This window comes from Chionomys nivalis, chromosome 17 (assembly GCF_950005125.1).
Source record: "Chionomys nivalis chromosome 17, mChiNiv1.1, whole genome shotgun sequence".
NCBI classification, from domain to species: domain Eukaryota; kingdom Metazoa; phylum Chordata; class Mammalia; order Rodentia; family Cricetidae; genus Chionomys; species Chionomys nivalis.
In genome coordinates, this window is record NC_080102.1 from 58,438,883 (window position 1) to 58,456,210 (window position 17,328).

Sequence of the window (17,328 nt, forward strand, 5' to 3'; positions counted from 1 at the left end):
TAGAGTGTATAAAGAATATCAACCATAGTTTTTCTCTTGGAGCTAAGAAAGTGACACACAGAGAGTCATACCCTGCTGTATAGGGATAACCTACTCAGTGATGATGGATTTAGAAATTCCACTTCTACATTGTGGATGGATAATCCCAGCACTCGAGAGGCGGAGGCAAGCAGTTCTCTGTGAGTTTGACGGCAGCCTGGTCTACAGAGCAAGTTCCAGGACGACCAGAGCTGTCCTGGACAGTGAAATCCTATGTCAGGGGGAAAAATGTGGATAGAAAATAAGGCATTGATTAGCACCCAGATAACTAGACCTGCCACGAGTGTTTGCTGTCTACTGGAGGAGTGTGTCTCATTTTGCGGACACTGACAAGCTTGTAGGTATCTGCAGCACCCCATCTCACCCGTGATGACTTCATGTCTGAATCACTCACCTCCATGCCTGTTACCCTTACAGATACTCATTTTTCCTTGCTGTCTCTTAAAGCTGCTATGAACCCTGCTTTTATAGACCCACAAGGAAAGTCCAGACATCTTAGATCAGTTCTCTTTATTCGTAAGCCATGTGGATTCCCAAACAGTCACGGTTTATTTTTCTCAGGTCTTTGTCTACATTGGCTTTTATTTCCTGTAAAATAATTGTATCATCTTTCTCCAGGGAACATTCCCCCATTACTTTCAGGGTTAGTGAGCACATCCATTCCAGAACGGGAACCTCAGGCTGACCTTGGCTCTTTGGAGATGTCATCCAGTATTCGCTTGCTTCTGTACCTGCAATAGCCTCAACTTTGTCTCTTTAATGCCTTTTCTTTGTTTTTTTTCCTCTCTCTCTTCCTTTTTTAGGTTTGATTACTTTGTACATTTGAACAAATGTTCTGATTATGTCCTGTAGGAGTTTAACGTGGAGACCCAGGAGACTGAGAAACAGTCCAGAGGGGACTTTGCTGGCCTTGCTGAGCAGCTGAGCAGATCCCCTCTCAGTGGCGACTTTAGGACCAGCCTCTTAATTGGCCTCTGTACCTCCTCCTACCTTCCTCCCACTGCAGTGTTATTAGTAAAGCTGCTGCTCTTCAGTCCTGGGGTCCTCCTGCTTGACGCAGGGTCTCTAGACACTCAAAGTTTAGGTTCTTGCAATCTATACCCCCCAAAGCTTCACAAAGTGAAGCCGCTCCAGAGGACTTTTGAACTGAGCTCCCTAGTTGAATGGGGTAGCTTACCTTCAGATGTCCCCTGAAGACCAGCTAACAGTTGGGCAGTTCTAGGTTCCCTGGGGTTAAGAGTTGACTTGCAATTTGGAGAGGTGAGGTGGCTCAGCAATTAAAAGTGCTTACTGCTCTGTCAGAGGATTGGAGTTCGATTTTCATCGCCCATTTGACTCCAGTTCCAGGGGAATGACAAAGCCCCTCCAGCCGCACATGTGTGCACGCACATACAGGCAAACACATACTTAAAAATAAATGAATCTTTTTGTAAAGTAAAGACATAGTTGGCTTTCCTGACTATAGTAGTCAAGAGACAGCTCTATATAAATTTTTATTAATCGTTATAAATAAAAGGAAAGTGATAGGTTGGCTGCTGTGTGCTAGATAATGGTTTCTGAGACCCTGGACTTGGGTAAAGATTAACCTCGCACCACCATCACGGAGCATGGAGACCTTAGGAGAGCTGCGCTTCCTTCGTGATTGGCTTTGAACACTACCTAGGGCTCCGCAGAAGGCACCAAAGCTGAGAGGCTATGAGTATGTGCTTGCGGGCTTGCCTATGTTAGAATTGAATCCTTTAAGCCTACTTCCTGTCCTTTCATTGACCTTCTGCTTCTATCCTTATTAATCCTAGTTATGAATTATAAATGTCTTCTTTAAAAAGAAATAAAACTTGTAGCCAGTCTTGGTGGCCTTTAATCCCAACACACAAGAGGCAGAGGCAAGCAGATCTTTGTGAATTCATGGGTCAGCCTGGTCTCTAGAGTGGGTTTCACGACAGCAAGGGCCACATAGAGAAACCCTATTTCAAAAATAAAATAAAATAAAGATTTTTTTTAATGTTTATGGATGTAGCTCAGTAATAAAACACTTGCCTAGCATACACAAGGCCTGGGTTTAATCTCATGCAGAAAGTGTGTGTGTGCACATGCGCGCGCACGCGCACACACACACAGATGCATGCAGTGGAGACAGAATTAAAACAATCTAAGAAAGATCAAAAACAGCAGACGAAACTAAGTTGTAGATTTTTTTTTCTCTTATCTCAATGGCTTTGGCTTTGAAACATCAATTCAAGCAGACTTAGAACCCCCACTTCCCAGTAGAGGGAATATTTTAGTCCATCCCAAAATCATGTTCTAATACAATAGAATATGGTGTGAGAAAAAAGCTGCTGTGAGAAGCCCTAAGCAGACCTTCTCAGATAGGACTGGGTAAAGTATGTCCAGGGCCCTGAGGAGCCCTGTCTTGCTCAGGTCTAGCCCAGGCAGCTCTAGGTGTGGCTAGTACCCGGTATTGAGGGTTATCCTGATAGTAGGAGCAAGGGGAATTTGCTCTTGGGGAACAGGGAGGTTTGACCTGAGTTTCGGCGTGCAGTCCTCACTCCAGAACATCAGCAGTTCAGCTCTGGGTGGTTCAGAAATACTGATCTGTTGAAATACTGCCATGTCACTGCGTGCTGGAGCTAGGTCTCCGCAGCCTGCCCAGGTAGACCGAGCACTGGCTTGGGTCAGCAGTCTGGGTCTCGTCCTGGCCTCCGAGCTACCACTGGTGGGGATTCCTGTCTACACGTGGGATGACCCTCTCCCCTCTGGTGGGGATTTCTGTCTACACATGGGATGACCCTCTCCCCAGTCTCTTCTAGTTACTGTGTTAAGGAGCAGAGTAACCGAAGACTGTCCTCAAACTGGCAGAGGCCAGTGCATTTGGAGCTATTTTGGAAGGAAAGAAGGGAAATGACAAAGAGGATGGATTTGGTTCCTGTGGCCACAAAAATCCTATGGCCACAAAGCATCCTATGGCCATGAAGGGTGATAGTTGGGCTTAAAAGATGGAGGCTACAGCAAGAGTAAGAGGGAATTGGGTAAGTAGTTCTCAGAGGGTCAGAGTCCCACCGAGGAGGCTGTTGGGGAAGACAGTCACCTGTGGTACTTACTGACAATGTTTTCTTTGTTAATGTACTGACTTGTCCAATTCTCAAATGGTTTCTTGTCAACCAGGATAAGAGAGTTTGTCCTTGTCGGAAATCCTAGGTGGCTGAGCTGAGGAGGGGCAGCTGGTGTGGAGTGTGTGTATTTATCTGTATTCTTTTCCATAGGTACCATTAAGTATGTCTGGCTTAATTTAATGGGAACTTCTGGGAGCCGCAGACTGTAAAGGGCGAGGGTAAGGTTCTTGTCATCTCCTCAGGCTCCTCTCCTTCTAATGGGACCTCCTCCTCTCCCTCCCCGCAGCCTCTTCCCTTTCCAACTTGCCTGTGTGTCCTGCGCCTGCCCTTTATTCTCTCTTCCCTCTGTGTTTTTCTTCTGCCTCTTTCAACCACCTTTCCTTCCAGGTCGTTTGAGTCAAGTTGAAGTAGGCTGAAGTAGGCAGCCGGTGTCACCCATTTCCTCTGCTGGGGCCCCCCGTCTGTTAAATCAGTGTTAGGGGTTTTATTCTAACACACTGGAACCTCTCTTTTCTTTTCTTTTCTTTCTTTTTTTTTCTTTTTTTCTCTTCTGTCTCCGTGTAGGTCTCTTTAGTCAGCCTTATAGCTAATGCCCTGGGCTACTCGGAACTAGGTGCCATAAAGTCCCTTAGGACCCTAAGAGCATTGAGACCCCTAAGAGCCTTATCACGATTTGAAGGGATGAGGGTAAGCTATTAAGAGCAGCCGATCCTTCTGCATGCCAATGGAAACTGTTAAAGCATGCTAGAACTGATCACATGGTGGGACTATCATCCCAGCGCGGGCTCTGTGATGCAGCTGCTGATTTGGTCCTCCACTCTCTTCCTTGCAGCCGCCCCCTGTGCAGGGGAGCTGCATTAAGCTGCCTCATCACACTCATGTTGGCCCCGCCCCCAACAACGTGCCGCTGTAGAACCTGTTAACACTGGCTCCCTTCCTTTGGCCTGGCTTACCTGTAGCACTTGGGGCGGCTTTCTGGGCTGTTGAAGTTATAGGGAGAATCACCAGGTGCAAAGAAGGGGAATTACAACCCAGAAACCCACTGAAAAGCATAGGTTGAAGGCAGGCAGAAGGCTGGGTAGGGGCAGCAGCCAGATGGGGTCTGTGGCCTTGAGGTCACTAAGAAAGCAGCCAAGAAGGGACTTGAAGACAGGGTGGCAGGCTTGGAACTGGGGGCAGAGCAGAATTTGGCATGACCCTGGGAGAAGAGATGCTTTTCTTTCCATTCTGATTCCTCTTATTGCACCTTGTTGTTCTCAGCCCAGTCCCATAAGGACTGGAGCCTGTCTGTAGCGAAGCTTTTCCCCTCCCCCAACCCTCCGCCCATGCTCTGTGGTCCCTGTCCTCACTCCATCAGAACAGCAGACAGTGCTAGGTGATTGCATAGCAGCTGGTTCTGAAATTTCTTGAGACCCCCTTCCTACTTGGACAATATACTACGCAAGTCCAGACAACACAGAGGTTGTCACCTGCCATATTAGAAACAGGGCTTTCTCTTTTGATGTTTTTTCTTGACTCTTTTGGTTTTAATAATTGTTAGTGTGTACAGATGTATGTACACACCCTAAAAAATTGTTTTCCAGACAATCACATGGGCAGCCCGTTTGGTGGTGATTGTTGCCCTGTGCTAGTCAGAGGGGCTGGTTATACTTATGGGGCCCAAGAAAGCACACTTAATTTTAGACATTGAATCCATGCAGGAGAGCAAACCAGAGGATGTCTTTAAATGTACACATGTCAGAACGTAGGCATGAAAACGGAACAGTTGCAATGGTCCACTTGAAGTAGATTGACTGGCAAAGCTGGAGACCAGGACAGTGCAGCTGTGCCCATTCGTCGTCTGTGAGCCTGGTCACTAGTCCACAGAACTAAAGGTGACAGACACTCTTTGGGGACTTAGGAATTTTATTATTTTAGCATATGAAACGAATGCTGTCTGCAATGAACTCCCATTTACTCTAAGCACGGTCACAGATGGGCTTACTAATGTGAGCTGTCGGTAGCCCTCTCGAGCCTTCTGCAGGAAGGACACTTCCAGGGCAGTCAATTGTTCTACTTAGAAAGGAACTCTAAGTCTTCTCCCACGAGTAAGAGGTTCCAGCGTGTGGGTAAGACAGGTACTGTTCCTACCAGTGTGTGCTGCTTCAGAGTCGATGGTTGAAACGGCCATGGTGTGAGGGGAGCAAAATGCTTGTCTGCTTCCCTATCTGCACACGATTTTCATAAGCGATAATAAGCTTTAGTAATCTTAGAGTTAATAATCCACCTTGGTGGCAGAAACCCTCTGGACTGGATGCATCTCTGAACATTCCATCAAAGGCATTGATTACTAAACCTGAACCTAGTCCCTAACAGGGATCCTGGACCTCCTAAAGGAGGTCTCCACTCCCTACAGACAGCTCCCAGCACGGCCATCTAGCACTAGGAGCTCCCTCCATTTGGTTGCTTGTTTCTGTCGCTGTGTCAAAAGCAGTCGTCATGGACCAGCTGGAGGCGTTTGCCCAGAGGAAGTGGTTTAAGTTCCAGATACAGGAATCCTTCTGGTGACCCCCCCTTTCCCACTCAACTCCTTTCCTCCCTTCCCGCTCCTCTCATTTGCCATTCCCCCAAAACTTGGACTTGCTGACTGTCAAGTAGATTAGAAGCCCAAAGTCCAGAATAGGTGATCATCTCAAAAGGGAGGTTCAGTTTTTTTTAATTACCTTGCTGTTTTTTTGGTTGAGGTAATGTAGGCGAGAACAGATGTGAGCCCAAAGCTGCAAGATGCAGCAGTAGTGCTCAGTGCGGGGAAGGGAGGTCAGTCCCTGTCCGCCAAAAGTGCTAGCTGGCTGCTTGGGCGAGTGGAAAGGGCTCAGAGATCCATTCCTGCCCTGAAGCCTTCAGCCCTTGTGGGGCAGAGTACCTACAGGAAGATGCGAGGCTACGTTTATAGCAAGCTACCCAGTAGTACCCGTGTTTACTCAAGTATGATTTTTTTCCGTGGGGTGTGTGTTTCATTCAGTAGCTTGGCTTCTTCAAAATGCCAGCATTTGCAGGATGCCATCTAAAACTCTGAGCTAAGAAACCTGACACACTGACCATCACCCATGCAGACGGGCTCAACTGTCACTGTGCTGCTCTGGTGCTAGCTCAGCCTTTCCCTTGAAAGGGGATGTCCTCCCAGCCTACCCTGGGGTACTCACTTCAGTCTCCTCTCCTTCCTCAAACCAAAGACCAGAATTTGCAACAGTCCTGCTATTGGCAAAGGAACACTTGATGTCGCTCCTTGCTTTTCTCTCCTCCATAGTAACCCTTCAGCCCTTGCTGTTAGCGCCGAGGGTGTTTGCTGCTGTGAGACGTGCATGCATATCTGTGGCCACTGCATAGTTGTTGTTAAAGCCATGTTCCCTCTGCCAGACGTGAAAACTAGCTCACTGTAGCCAGAGTAGTGTCCTAGGCAGTCTGGGGATGGCAAAACGTAAGAACTAACATCCACTGGATTTTTCTCATCAGTTAAGTTGTATTTGTATCCATTGCTAAGTATAAGCTGCCTTTGAAAAATCAACCCTCCCACAGGTTTCTAGAACCTGCCCTTGAGTTCTGTGTCTAAGCTGTGGAAATCTAGCTTTTTCCAATAATAGATTTCATCATAATTGGAGCAGTGTAATACCCAGCGAGCAGAGGGGGTGATGTGGTGCATTGAGAACATTGTCGTTAGCAGGGTGCTTGTCATGAGAGAGGGGGAGAAAACACTCTAACTGGCCCTCCAGAGCAGTCAGTTCTGCCTCGTAGCGCACAGCTTGGTGAAGTGTCCACAGCAAACAGCGGTGAGTGAATTCCACCAAATCTGTTCAGTATTTTATTTGTAAAACTAAAGTAAGAAGTTCTCTAGTAGTTGTGAATAACAAAACTGCACTGCAGAGGCCGAGACTCAGCTTAGAGGAGACGCTCTTGTCCAGCACAGACGGCAAAGTCCGTTTTACAGATACCTTTTATTATATAGGACTTTTGTATCCTGTGAGCCATAAGGCTCAGATTAGCATCAGACATGAGAAAATACAGGTTCAAAGAAGTCGCCTCAGCTTAGCTAGCTCCCCCTTGCTGTCAGTATCTTGCATCTATAACTTCCTGGAACATGTAGACACCTCGTAGGCCAGGATAGACTGAGTTTGACGAGCTCAGCAGCACCCTTACTGTGGGAAGAATTACAGAGCAGGCAACAGGCTGACTTACCTCCAGGTCTCCACCCCTGGGTGCTGCTCTGCCCCACTCCATGGTGTCCCCGAGCTCTGTCGTGACGGGCCACCACACGAGTTTGCGAAGCTTCCTGCAGTCTGCTCTTATTGTTGGAGAAGCCACTATTCCATTCGTGGGTCGTCCCCTTTGCCTGTTCTCTTCCACACTTCATTGCTTTGTGGTGTTCCCACCACAGGGTGAACACTGTGGAGTGAGGAGGTAAAAGTCAAATCTATCCGCACCTTTGGTAAATGCACAAAGTAGCATGGAGAATCTCCAGAGTTCAGAAATCCTGGGTGCCCTTGCTTGAAGGAATAGGTGTTTGTAGAGCTGACCATCTGGTCTACAAGAGGTTCGTGGTCTAAGAATTAAGAAGCAACTGCCTCTCAGTCTAAAGATCTTCACATATGAATTGGAGAGTGACAAACTGGGCGATCTAAACGGAAGAGAAAATACAGCTGTTTTCAGTAGAGGGCAGAACAGGTGTTTCCTGGCCGTGTCTTCCAGTGAGTACAGTCTGGAGTAGAAACATGCAGCTGTTGGGACAGCCTTTCCGGGCTCAGCGGCTCTGCTCCAGTGTCGCTGTGTGAGCTCTGAGCACTGGTTAAACTGTGGGGAGGGGAGAACCTGCTGGCTGCCTCCAGCACAAAACCCGGGAAACTTCCGCTCCTGAAGGCTTTTTGTTTTTTGGTTTTTTTATTTGATTCCTGGGCTTTATTTACTAATTTTTTTTTTAAAACAGTACACCAGTCTTTAGTTCCAAGAGCAGTGATCTAACCCAAACCCTCCAGAAAGCTTTAAGCCATTTTGATTTCTAAAACTGAAGAATGGAGTTGAGGCCTGGACCAAGCAGAGGCATGAGAAGTCAACATATCAGAAGGCAGAACCATAAAGAACCTTCAGTGAAACTCATATCTGCTCCTATTTTATCTTAAACCGTTTGGTAGAGGGAATATAGCTTTTCCTTTCTTCCTTGAGCCTGCAAAATGTGCATGCTCAGCTCTTGCCTGAAAAGAGATAACTGCCTTGCATAGGTGTAAGACTTTCTGTACTGTGCTAACCCAGAGGGCAGCTGATTCTGAACAATTGTGCCTTGGTTTTCAGAGGGGGAGTGTATGTTGAAAAGCTTCTAGTGAGCTTGCAATTGCTCAGAGTTCCCTGGGCAGGGGTGTTTTGTCAATTGAAAATGAGGGAGACTGGACTAAGAAATTGTTTTTCTTGTCCCAGGTTGGTGCTTAGAAAAACATTAGAGTCAACTTGGGCAGGGGAATTTGTATAAACTGAAATTAACACGACTTATTAAAATTCACCCAAATGTAGTACAGAGACTTACATATTTGGGGTCCTGCTTGTGGACCTGTCTAGTTATGCCAGCTGCAAAGACAACACGGTGCTTTCATGGCAGAAAAGCCACAGAAATATCATTCCCCTCCTGGAAACCAAAAGAATGTTCCTCTTCACTTGGTGCCCGCACTCAGCAGCCCCCTTCCAATGCAGGTGGTGGTGAATGCCTTGGTGGGCGCCATCCCCTCCATCATGAATGTGCTGCTGGTGTGTCTCATCTTCTGGCTGATTTTCAGCATCATGGGAGTCAACCTGTTTGCGGGAAAGTACCACTACTGCTTCAACGAGACCTCAGAAATCCGCTTTGAAATTGACATCGTCAACAATAAAACGGACTGTGAGAAGCTCATGGAGGGCAACAACACAGAGATCAGGTGGAAGAACGTGAAGATCAACTTTGACAACGTGGGGGCCGGGTACCTGGCCCTCCTTCAGGTGGTGAGTGTTACTGCGGAGGACCAGGGCAAGAGAGCCCTGCTCAGAGTCAGGATCACTCTCCTCCCCCCCCCCCGGAGGGGGTCTTGAGAACAGGTCACTCCCCTGTCACTTAGAAGAATCTGCTCAGCAGCAAATAGAATTGCTGCAGTGAAAAAAGGGTGCTAGCACAGGTCTCAACCTGAGGGTCGTGACCCCTTGTGGTTGCATATCAGATATCATTTACATTACACTTCACGACAATAGTAAAATTACAGTTGTGTTGGGGGTCACCACAACACAAGGACTGTGTTTAAGAGTCACAGCTTTAGGAAGGTTGAGAACCACTGTGCTAAGGGGACCGTCTTCTCTCCACCAGGCAGTGTGCAGCTGTAGTGGGAGAAGACGGATCCAAAGGCCAGTTTGTAGAGTAGGAGCCCCTTGTGCTAAGGGCAGGGAAGACTGCCTGCCGCCACCCCTGCAGCTCAGCCTCAGATGTGGGGCTGGGTGTGTCAGGGAAGAGGCTCATTTTAGATGCCAAGCTGCTTTTGCCTAAGCTTGTTCTGCCAGCTCTAGCCTTCTTGTCCCCTCGCCTATGCTTGGAGCATTTGTTGGCTGAGACCTCAGGCTGGTATGGAGCAGACACACTAACGTTTATTGGATATATAACTTGAGGCAGAGTGCCTGACTTCTCTGACACTTTGATGAAGGTAGATGATAATACCTTGCCTGGTTGTTAAGAGAATTTGTGCTTTAAAAAAAACCTCTCAGCACAATGCCTAGCACACAGTTAATTAAGGTGTTGTTATTTTGTGGTTTTGTTCCTGTTATTACCATGCCCTACATCATTCAGTTGTTGTGAGTATTAATTGTAAGAGTGCAGAAGAAGCTCCCAGCCTAACCTAACCGTGGTGAGCAGTTAGGTGCAGTAGAGGGGCAGCTAATGGACACACACACACTCCTGTCCCACGATGGTACCTTTGTTGTCCTGTCACAGGTTAAGAAGTTGGGGCTCCTTGGGGCTTAATGGAAGGGTAGATAGAGCCCTTGCCTAACATAGGTTCAGTCCCACAGCACCACAAAATAATTAGCTAATGAATTAAAAGAAGAAATGGGTTGAGCTCATGACTGGAATCTGAACAGCCCCAGAGAACCAGTGTGCTGCCTTCAGCTAGCTCAAGTGCTGGTTCTCCACATGTGCCTGATCATCCAGCAAGGGAAGCGGGCAAAGCCTGGAACCCAGTGAGCATAGCAGACCTGGAGACTGTTGAGCCGATTGTGCCAGCTCCGACAGGCTGAATGAGGACTGAGAAGACTGCAAGGAGGAAGCCATTCCCAGGCTGCGTGGCGTGTTAGTAAGGATGACTCCCACGCCTACAGAGTTATCTGTTTAATGCAGCTGTGAGTGCCTAGGAACCCTTTGTTAGAGTGACTTCTTGGTGGACGTCCAAATGCCCAGTGGACTGCAAAGTTCACACACACACAGTCTCCCTGTTGCCACCATGGGCTGTGCGCTCAGACCCTACAGGCAAGAGTTAGTGCAACCATTACTGTCTGTTCCTTCGCCAGGCTTTGGTGATATTTTCAGCCACTGTCAGAGACTCCTTGGAGTCTTTTTTGATAAAGTGACTCCTATGTTCATAATGCTATACCCACCCAACCTATTCTGTATTCTTGCCGAACCTAAGCCTGGCCTTTAGGACCCTGCCTTGACTCCCAACCATTCTCTAACTGGCACAGTCTAATGACTGACTCTGTTTCCCAGGCAACCTTCAAAGGCTGGATGGACATCATGTACGCAGCTGTAGATTCCCGAAAGGTAAGGACACACGTGGTAAAATGTGACTGGCTTAAATGATAGAAAGCAACTCTACGGTAGATCCCTCAAGGGCAGAGGGGGCAGAAGAGTGAAGGACCCCAGGTGTCCTTCTGGACACCAACTGCTTGTCACGCTGACTCTGCCTGGCTATACCCTTGACCTTGGTGGCAGTGACTATGCTCAGTCCTGCCCCCTAGTGAAAGTGTAGAAGACAGCCCTCCTTTCCCCCCTCTTCCCTGTTCCTTATCCCCAAAGTGACAGTGCCCTTGAACGACAAGTGTGGACCAGGGGAGTGCAGAGAACCTGAGGCCTTCACCACCTGCTTGTCAGCCACGCGAAGGGAGAGGGCTGGTAGCTTTGGCATGCTGGAGTCAGCCGGGAGCTGACTTAACGCCTCTCTCCTGCCCTCCCTCTGACAGCCGGACGAACAGCCTAAGTACGAGGACAATATCTACATGTACATCTACTTCGTCATCTTCATCATCTTCGGCTCCTTCTTCACCCTCAACCTGTTCATTGGTGTCATCATCGATAACTTCAATCAACAGAAGAAAAAGATAGGTGTCCTCCCCACATTGCAGTGCTTGCTCTGGCCTTGTCTCTAAAACTCAAATCGTCATGGTAGGGCTGGCCCCGTGTCCAGACAGCAGCCCCAGCCAACAACCCCTTTTGCTTGGGACTGAACTTGTCCGTGTGTGCTTTACCAAACATTTCCTGCAGTCTCACATTCCTGAGGCCACTCCTGTCGGGGCTTTCCCAGGGTGAGGGGAGAAACAGCAGAGATTGCCATGCAGAGAAACAGAACTCGTCAGTGATCCCTGGCACCCATAGCATAGTGGGATTCCAAGACTGTCCCCGGTGGGCTCATTCCCTCGCCTGTCAAACTGGATGACAGACTTTCTCTTGTTTATAAGTTCAGTTTGTTTGTCCAGTGAGTCAAAAAAAAACCCACAAGTTACAAATTTTGAATTTCATAAAATGTGAGTTTGCCATTTGTGGCATTCAAAAATCTTTCTTTAAAATATTTGGGAGGGGAGTGCTGGGCACAGTGATGGCAAAAGCAGACAAGTAGGTCTCTCTTCATAGTCCCAGGCCATCCAGGATTACATAGTGAAACTCTCTTAAAACAAACAAACAAACCAAAAAACTATATTTTTTCCCCCTGGATGTGACTATCTTCTGGTCTTTTGCTCTCTACTTCCTGCCTGTGGTCAGACAGTCCTGTCTCACTGTGTGGCCTGGCAGATCCCAGACCCCCACGCTGACCTCAGAGGGAGAGGCTCTCTGTTGTCAGCCGGTCCAGCAGAGCAGTTGTAATTGTCCTCTTTCTCCATCCTTTACTTTGGAGGCCAGGACATCTTCATGACAGAGGAGCAGAAGAAGTACTACAACGCCATGAAGAAGCTGGGCTCCAAGAAGCCCCAGAAGCCCATCCCCCGCCCCTTGGTAGGTGCACTGGGCAGGTGGGGCTAGTTTCTTACTCCTTGGAGACCCACCACCCAGCTCCCAAATAAACACTCGGATACTTATTCTTACTTATGAATGCCTGGCCTTCGCTTGGCTTCTTTCTAGCCAGTTTTTCTAACTTAAATTATCCCATTTCTCTTTAACTACATTTTGCCTCTTGGCTTTTACCTTTCTTTATTCTTATCTCTTTCTTTCCTCCTTACTCTGTGGCTGGCAATGTGGCAGGGTGGCTGGCCCCTGGCACCCTCCTCTCCTCCTTTTCCCGTTCCGTGCTCTCTTCCTTAGATTTCTCCTCCTGTTTATTCTCTCTGCCTTACAGCCCTGCCTATTTCTTTCTCTTGCCTAGCTATTGACCATTCAAGTTTTTATTAGATAAACCAGGTGTATTAGACAGGCAAAGTAACACAACTTCACAGACTTAAACAAATGCAACATAAAAGAATGCAACACTTCTTTGCATCATTAAACAAATGTTTCACAGCATAAACAAATGTAACGCAGCTTAAACTAATGTTCCACAACAGGCAGGCTAACTGCTTGGGAGGAACACACTAGGGTCACTGTGGAGGAGGGAGAGAGAAGTGACTGCCTGGTGGTGCCTGCTGATCCCCTGCTCAGGGGCCCCATCCACAGCTCAGAGAGACATCACTGACTAGGGACTAGGAGTGATGCGGTTAGTGCCTGACCGGTGCTGAGCCCACCTATGAGAGAGCACACTGCCAAAATGAGCAAAGGGAACTGAATGAAAGCAACCCCTCCCCTACCTGTGCAAGATAGGATCTGGTACCCAGGCATGGTGGCACCAAGTCAAGAATGTCACAAAGTGGGGGCTGGAGAGATGGCTCAGCGGTTAAGAGCATTGCCTGCTCTTCCAAAGGTCCTGAGTTCAATTCCTGGCAACCACATGGTGGCTCACAACCATCTGTAATGGGGTCTGGTGCCCTCTTCTGGCCTGCAGGCATACAGACAGAATATTGTATACATAACAAATAAATAAATATTAAAATAAAAAAGAATGTCGCAAAGCTAGAGGCCAGCCTGAGCTACATAGTAAGATTATCTTTTAAATAATAATGTTCTCGGCTGCTGTACCCTTAAACATCATGGCAGGAAGGGTGTGACGGCAGGCAGTTTACATCCCATAACCAGGAAGCAGAGAAAGGATGTAGTAGGAGCTGGCTCCTCTTGATGCCATCTGGACTCCAGCCAGTGGGCTGGTGCTGCCCATACAGGAGTTCCTGCTCCCTTAACTAACCCTCATGTACACCTAGAGGTATGCCTTACTCATCTCCTGGGTGTTCTTCAGTCCAATCGGCCAGAAATGAAAATGCAGAGAACAAGAGAGGCTGTTTCCCAAGCTCCACTCCACTCCCTGAATTTGGAAGCCAAGCTTTTCTACCACATTAAAATATAAAAACCATGGCACCTGAAGAGGTGGCTCAGCTAAGAACATGTACTGCTCTTGCAGAGGACCCAGGGACACCACTGAGAAGGTGACCAGGAGCACATGATGAGCAGGGCAGTGGCTCTATGGCTCTAAAGGCTTTCGTGAACGCTTTCCTATCTTTCTTTTGCAGAACAAAATCCAAGGGATTGTCTTTGATTTTGTCACTCAACAAGCCTTTGACATCGTGATCATGATGCTCATCTGCCTTAACATGGTGACGATGATGGTGGAGACAGACACTCAGAGCAAGCAGATGGAGAACATTCTCTACTGGATCAATCTGGTCTTCGTCATCTTCTTCACCTGTGAGTGTGTGCTCAAAATGTTTGCCTTGAGGCACTACTACTTCACCATCGGCTGGAACATCTTTGACTTCGTGGTGGTCATCCTATCCATTGTGGGTGAGTGGACCCCGGCTGCGAGGGTGAGATTCCTGAGCACAGTGAGTCAGGGTGGGCAGCCTACCCTGCCTGTGTGTCCTCAGCCTTCTCACAGACCTGCCTGCCAGGCCATGTGGGGAGTGTGTTTCACTGAGCGCTCCCAGCCCTGAGGCAGGAGATCAACTTGCTTTGCTTTCAAGAGATTCAAATTCTACCAAGAAAGGCAAAAGAAACTTGTTTTTTAAATGTGGCATTGGCCTGGGGAGATGGCTTAGCTGGTAAAATGATTTGCTGTATGTCTTCATTAGGGTTTCTGCTGCTGTGATAAACACCGTGACCCAAAGTAACTCACGGTTCCATACAACAGTTCACCTTCAAAAGCAGTGAGGACAGGAACTCAAGCAGGGCAGGAGCCTGGAGGCAGGAGCGATGCAGAGACCATGGAGGGGAGCTGCTTATTGGCTTGCTTCTCTTGGCTTGCTCAGACTCCTTTCTTATAGAACCCAGGACCACCAGCCCAGCAATGGCCCACCTACAATGGGCTGGGCCCTCCTCCGTCCATCACTAGTTAAGAAAATGCCCTACAGGCTTGTCTACAGCCTCATCCTGCAGGTTGTATTCTCAGCTGAGGCTCCCTCCTCTCTGATGACTCTAGTTTGTGTCAAGTTGACATAAAACTAGCTAGTCCACTGGACAAGCATGAGGACCTGATTTTGATCCCCAGAACCCAGGTTCTGGGGATGGTGTACATACATACTTACAATCCGTTCACTGGGGAGAGAGGGATAGGCAAATTCTCTGGACTCACTGGCTGGCCAGTGTCGCCCACTTGGTGTGTTGTAAGCAACCCTGTCTCAAAAAACAAGGTAGATAAATGCCCCTCGACCCAAGAATAGATAAGGAAAATGTGGTACATTTACACAATGGAGTACTACAAAGCAGAAAAAAAATAATAACATCTTGAATTTCGCAGGAAAATGGATGAAGCTAGAAAGCATTATTTTGAGTGAGGTCACCCAGACACAGAAAGACAGTTATTACATGTACTCACTCATAAAGCAAAGAAAACCAGCCTACAAACCACAATCCCAGAGAACTTAGACAACAATGCGGACACTAAGAGAGACTTACATAGATCTAATCTACATGGGAAGTAGAAAAAGACAAGATCTCCTGAGTAAATTGGGAGTATGGGGACCTTGGGGGAGGGTTGAAGGGGGAGGGGAAAGGCAGGAAGGGGAGCAGAGAAAAATGTAGAGCTCAATAAAAATGAATAAAAAAAGAAAAAAAAACAAGGTAGAAAAAACTGATAAATGATACCCAAGATTGGCCTCTTGGCCTACACACACACACGGCAATAGTGAAGTATGAGGTGATAAAAGCATGGCTAGAGATGGCTAATTGAATGTCCTAAGCACATTCTGGGGGCAGTGGTCACAGAGGCACTGCTGTAGCCAGCAGTGCCAGCTACTGAGACGACACTGTAGGTAAGTGTAGCTGGAAAGTCCCCAGGTTGTCTCACCGGGACCTCTCAGCCTCACCAGAACCAGGCTGTCTGGCTCGCTCTCCTGGGAGGCAGGAGAAGCAGCACTCAAGCTGGTCCCAAAGTTCATGTTTCCTTCAACCTCAAAACACAGCAAGGTTGAAGTTCTGATGGGTGAAGAGAGAAGTATGAGCCTACTGGCTGTCATCAGGACATACCGCCTTCTTAAAAGGCACCCCAAGTGCTGTGTCCATGCCTTGGTTCCAGGTAAGAATGCTCAGAACCTTGCGTGGGAGGCAGCCCCGGAGCAGACAAGGCAGATGATGGCCTCCTCTCAGCAGCAGACAAGGCAGTGCCTCCTCCTAGCCCATGCTCCCTATAACTTTGTTAAACAATGAGTCTTAGCACATTTTCCCCAAAAAAAGAATCCCCAAGCTAAGTATTGTGGTGACAGAGCACAAAGACTTCCCTTTCATGGTCACCGTGTATGTTTACCTTCTGATAGAAACCTCTGGTGGGTCTGGTGGGAAAGAAAAAGTTCTGGTTCCCATACTGTCTGCTTTTTCGTTTCTTTTTTTTTTTTTAAATATTTATTTATTTATTATGCATACAATATTCTGTCTGTGAGTATGTCTGCAGGCCAGAAGAGGGCACCGGACCTCATTATAGATGGTTGTGAGCCACCATGTGGTTGCTGGGAGTTGAACTCAGGACCTTTGGAAGAGCAGGCAATGCTCTTAATCACTGAGCCATCTCTCCAGCCCCTCATTTCTTTTTTTTTTTTTTTTTAAGACTTACTTATGCCGGGCGGTGGTGGCGCACGCCTTTAATCCCAGCACTTGGGAGGCAGAGGCAGGCGGATCTCTGTGAGTTCGAGACCAGCCTGGTCTACAAGAGCTAGTTCCAGGACAGGCTCCAAAACCACAGAGAAACCCTGTCTCGAAAAACCAAAAAAAAAAAAAAAAAAAAAGACTTACTTATGTCAGGGTGTGGTGGTGCACACCCATTAACCTGATTCTCTGGAGGCAGAAGCAGGCAGATCTCTGTCATTTCAAGGTCAGCCTGGTCTACGTGGCAAGTTCCAGGATAGCCAGGGATATATAATGAGACCCTGTCCTAAACAAACAAAAAAAGACTTACTTATGTTTATGAGTGTTTTGCCTGCATATGTATTTGTGCACCACATGTGTGCCTGGTGCTTGTGGAGGTCAGAAGAGGGTGCTGGATCCCCTGGAACTGGCATTACACGTGGTTGTGAAACACCTAGTTGGTGCTGGGTACCAAATCCAGGTTCTCTGCAAGAGCAGCAAGCACACGTAAACGCTGAGCCTCTCTGCAGCCCCATACTGCCCACTTAGACTGCAGCGCCCTGCGCGAGTAATAAAGGCAGTTCACGTCTTGATGGGACATGCTGTGAGCCATGAGGTTCCCAAGACATGTGGCTGGTGAGTGAGCACTCACATATTAGGAAAGGCCAGCCTCAGCCTAAGTCCGTGTTCCTAGCTTCCCTGACCCTTACCGACTGGACATGAAACGTCACTAAATGAGCTAGAAAGTCCAGATAGTCCTGCCCCATATTGTGTCGCCCTCTAAAACAGTGAAATAGTGGG

At 47.8% G+C, this 17,328-nt stretch overlaps 1 protein-coding gene across 2 annotated transcripts in view; it reads left to right on the top strand.

Annotated features, from left to right (window-relative positions):
* Scn8a (sodium voltage-gated channel alpha subunit 8) overlaps positions 1 to 17,328 on the top strand; it is a 174,117-nt gene that overhangs the window by 146,374 nt on the left and 10,415 nt on the right. For both annotated transcript variants that reach the window (XM_057791984.1, XM_057791983.1), the window contains exons 21-26: positions 3,714 to 3,836; positions 8,862 to 9,146; positions 10,888 to 10,941; positions 11,361 to 11,498; positions 12,283 to 12,387; positions 13,986 to 14,256. In XM_057791984.1, coding sequence (XP_057647967.1) covers positions 3,714 to 3,836; positions 8,862 to 9,146; positions 10,888 to 10,941; positions 11,361 to 11,498; positions 12,283 to 12,387; positions 13,986 to 14,256 — 976 coding nt within the window. The remainder of the gene's footprint in view (positions 1 to 3,713; positions 3,837 to 8,861; positions 9,147 to 10,887; positions 10,942 to 11,360; positions 11,499 to 12,282; positions 12,388 to 13,985; positions 14,257 to 17,328) is intronic.